This window comes from Nicotiana tabacum, chromosome 10, assembly GCF_000715075.1.
Source record: "Nicotiana tabacum cultivar K326 chromosome 10, ASM71507v2, whole genome shotgun sequence".
NCBI classification, from domain to species: domain Eukaryota; kingdom Viridiplantae; phylum Streptophyta; class Magnoliopsida; order Solanales; family Solanaceae; genus Nicotiana; species Nicotiana tabacum.
The window spans coordinates 130,584,780-130,589,014 of record NC_134089.1 but is presented as its reverse complement, the minus strand read 5'-3'; the positions used below and the strand labels follow the sequence as shown (position 1 = coordinate 130,589,014).

The 4,235-nt window shown below is 36.1% G+C and overlaps 1 protein-coding gene across 1 annotated transcript; it reads left to right on the top strand.

Moving 5' to 3' along the window:
- The first annotated feature begins 503 nt into the window (after positions 1–503).
- On the top strand, positions 504–3,882 carry LOC142165378 (uncharacterized). Its single transcript, XM_075223944.1, has 5 exons — positions 504–634; positions 832–1,696; positions 1,851–2,157; positions 2,526–2,842; positions 3,004–3,882. The coding sequence occupies exons 1-5, from the start codon at positions 504–506 to the stop codon at positions 3,880–3,882; spliced, it is 2,499 nt and encodes an 832-aa protein (XP_075080045.1).
- The last annotated feature ends 353 nt before the right edge of the window (positions 3,883–4,235 follow it).

Below are 4,235 nucleotides of genomic sequence, written 5' to 3'. Positions count from 1 at the left end.
ATTGTGTGTGTCTTACTATTTCTCTTTACTGCTTTCACTCTTTTTGTCTTGTGGTTTGTCAACTAATACTTATATTAGTCGACCAAATTTTAATTAGTCAACAATTCACCCCTCCCTCCCCCCTCTTATACTTTCAATTGGTATTAGAGAAAGGCTCACAATCTTTGCTTTACCGCTAGTGAGAAAAAAATTAATGGGATCCAACACTGTTGCCGGTGGTCTCTTTCAAGAAGGAACATATTAGGTTCGACCCCCTTACTTCAATGGTCAGCATTTTTCTCATTGGAAAGTTCGCATAAAAACATATACCATATCATATGACATCAAAGTATGGCATGTAATAAAAAAGGAAAATCTTCCAATTCCTTCCAACTGAATTGAACGATTACACTGATGAACAAGTTGATGTTATCACTGTCAATGCAAAAGCAAAAAATCTACTGTACAATGCTATCAGTAGAGAAAAATATGAAAAAATATCTTGTTGTGAGACTACAAAAGAAATGTGGGACAAACTGGAAGTCACTTATGAAGGAACCAACAAGGTGAAAGAGACTAGAATAAATCTCCTGGTTAGGGAATATGAATTATTCCAAATGAAGGATGGAGAATCTGTTGAAGAAATATTTTTCAGGTTCAGCAAAATCCTTGGAGACATCAAATCATTTGGAAGACCTATTAAAAGTGGCGAACATGTTAGGAAGATCCTTAGAAGTCTACGCACAATCTAGCAACCAAAAGTCATCGCTTTAGAATGTCAAGATCTGGACAAAATCTCCTATGATGAACTCAGAGGTGACTTGATTGCTTTCGAGAAAACTCATCTTGCAGACAAATTCAAGAGAAAAAGGAAATTGTTGCTTTCAAGGAAACTATGGCTGAACCTGAAAATGAAGATGAAGTAGAAGGAGGAGAACAAGATGAAAACATTGCAATGCTCTCGCAAGTTGTGACTAACATGATGAGAAGAAACAAAAACTACAAAAGAGATAAGTCTAATTTCAGAAAAGGAAGGGAGAGCAATGAAACAGATAAAAATGATAGAAGATGTTACGAATGTGGAAAGTTCGGACACGTTCAAGCTGACTGTCCTGAATTAAAAAGGAAGTTTAGCAGAAACGTGCAAATGAAGAAAGCTTTTGGAGCATGGAGTGATGAGGAAGAATCTGATCATGAGGAAATTGCCAACATGTGCTTTATGGCGCTTAGCGAAGATGAAGAATCAGAGGAACTTGGACTAATGGCAGACATCAACGATGAAGAAGATGATTCAAGAAGACCTCGTTCACTATTGGATGAAGGAACTAATGAGGTACGTACTCATTTATGTCCAAATTGTTATGAACTTCAAGAATTTATTGATATTGCTCTTGCTGACATAGAAAGAGTAGTAAATGAACTTAGAAAAGTCAAGAGAGAAATAGAAAGAGAGAAGAATGATTGGGCCCTGAAACTAGAAGTCGAAATTGAACGTGATATACTTCAAAAAGAAGTAAACGAACTCAGGCTTCAATCGAATGGTCTACAAAGAACCTCAAGTTCTAGTTCAGTCAAAACTGATCAGAACGTCCCTGTTAGAAAGAAAATAACGTGTTCCTTTTATGGTAAAATGGTCATAGCACTAACAATTGCAGGAACAAAATTAGAGCTGAAAATAATCCTGGCAACTTCAATAGCTCATCTTGCACCTACTGTGGTAAAAGAGGTCACACCTCAAATCATTACAGGTTCAAAAACAACAGGAGATGGATTTGGAGACTAAAATCTTCAAACCAAACTAACTCTCAAATCTAACCATTCAGGACCCAAGCAGGCTTGAGTACCTAAAAATAAGTAATCTTGTTTTGCAGGAACATCACAAGAAGAATCGAAAAGGAAAATGGTATCTCGACAGCGCGTGTTCCAGACATATGACGGGTGACAAACAATTGTTCAAATCAGTCACCAAGCTAGATGGAGGAACAGTTACTTTTGGTGACAAATCCAAAGGAAATGTTATTAGTGTTGGAAAAGTTCCTTTAAGCTCTACATATGATGTGGATGGAGTTTACTTAGTAGATGAACTCGAGTACAATCTTCTCAGCATCAGTCAACTATGTGACAATGATTATGAGGTTCGTTTTAAGAAATATGGTTGGTTCACAGAAGACGAATCAGGTAACATCATTCTCTCTTGTAATAGGGGCAGAAATGTCTATACTATTAGAAACTTAGAAAACTTTGGGGATCAAATTCGTCTGTCTTTTATAATTGAAGATCCCTGGATTTGGCATAGAAAACTTGGGCATACAAGCATGCACACAATTTAAAAACTTTCAAAATATGACCTTGTTGTTGGTCTTCCAAAACTGAATTTTTCAAAAGATCATATATGTGATACATGTCAATTAGGCAAGCAAACTCGATCCTCTTTCAAAGTCAAAGGCATTGTTTCAACCTCTAAACCTCTTCAACTGCTGCATATATATTTGGCACCACTAGAACGATTAGTATTGGAGGTAAGAAATATGCTTTTGTTATTGTAGATGATTTCTCTAGATTTACATGGGTTATATTTCTTAGTCATAAAGATGATGCCTTAAAGAATTTTGAAGTTTTTTATAAGAAGGTTCAACATGAGAAGGGTTACTACATCTCTACCACCAGGAGTGATCATGGAGGAGAGTTTGAAAGCATAGCGTTTGAAAATTTCTGCAATGATCAAGGAATCTCCCATAATTTCTCTTCACCAAGATCTCCTCAGCAGAATAGTGTAGTAGAGCGGAAAAATAGAACCTTGCAGGATATAGCAAGAACCATGATAGTGAAAAACTCTTTACCTCATCATTTCTGGGCAGAAGCTGTAAGTACAACATGTCATATTATTAAAAGGTATCTCATTCGTCTTATTCTAAAAAAGACTCCCTATGAACTGTGGAATGGTAAGAAACCAAACATCAGCTGCTTCCACCCTTTTGGATGCAAATGCTTTGTTCATAATAATGGTAAAGATAATTTGGGTAGTTTGATCCAAAAAGTGATGAAGGTATATTTCTTGGTAATTCTCCCTCAAGTAGAGCTTACAGAGTTTATAATAAGATAACCTTATATATTGAAGAATCTATTCATGTTGTTCTTATTGATACTAACCCTCGCCCAAGGAATGAACATGTTCCTAAAGATGAGGAAATTTCTTGTGCTATAAAATTTGTTATTCTAGGTAAAGATCATCAAAGTAAGTCAGCTAATCAACAGACTCAACCAGCTGAAGCTCCTCCAGAAGATCTTGACTTATCTAAACAAGATCAGTCGATTAACACAGAAAAGATCTCTACTGCAAATACTCCAAATGAATGGAAGAACGAACCAGGATACCCTCAAAAATTCATTATAGGAGATCCACAGGAAGGGATAACTACAAGGAGATCACAAAAAAACAAGTCTCATGCAGCTCTCATTTCTCAAATTGAGCCCAAGAAGGTTAATCAAACTCTAAAGGATTCTTATTGGATCAACGCTATGAAAGAAGAATTAGATCAGTTTGAGAAAAATAAAGTATGGGAATTAGTTTCAAAACCTCAAAACTCCTCTGTTGTTGGGACTAAATGGGTTTTCAAAAATAAATTGGATGAATCAGGCCAAGCGTCGTTCGAAATAAAGCAAGAGTGGTGGCACAAGGTTACTCTCAACAAGAAAGAATCGACTATGATGAGACCTTTGCACCTGTGGCAAGACTTGAATCCATTCGAATCTTACTTGCTTTTGCCGCTCAAAAATGATTCAAAACTGTATCAGATGGATGTCAAAAGTGTATTCCTAAATGGTTATATATCTGAAGAAGTATATGTGAAGCAACCTCCTGGGTTTGCGAATACACTTTTCCCAATCATGTATACAAGCTGACTAAAGCCCTGTACGGTCTCAAACTAGCTCCGCGAGCATAGTATGAAAGGTTAAGTTCTTTTCTTCTAAATCAAGGTTTCAAATGAGGTAACATAGATACAAGTCTTTTTATTAAGCAATCAAATTCTGGTAATCTCATTACTCAAAATTACGTTGATGGCATTATCTTTCCATGAAAGGTGAATTTGAAATGAGCATGATGGGAGAACTAACCTTCTTCCTTGGACTTCAAATCAAACAGTCTCCTAAAAGAATTTTCATCAGCCAAACTAAGTACACCAAGGAACTTATCAAAAAGTTTGGAATGGAAAATGCTAAGGCTTGTATGGATTTAAAAACTAAGTACATGATTG

Excerpts from the sequence above, each read along its gene's own strand:
- LOC142165378 (XM_075223944.1), top strand. The coding sequence starts at position 504 with ATGTGGGACAAACTGGAAGTCACTTATGAAGGAACCAACAAGGTGAAA. Across the intron at positions 1,697-1,850 it reads CTCATCTTGCACCTACTGTG|GAACATCACAAGAAGAATCG; the intron begins GTAAAAGAGGTC and ends CTTGTTTTGCAG. Across the intron at positions 2,843-3,003 it reads ATCATTTCTGGGCAGAAGCT|TTTGATCCAAAAAGTGATGA; the intron begins GTAAGTACAACA and ends TAATTTGGGTAG.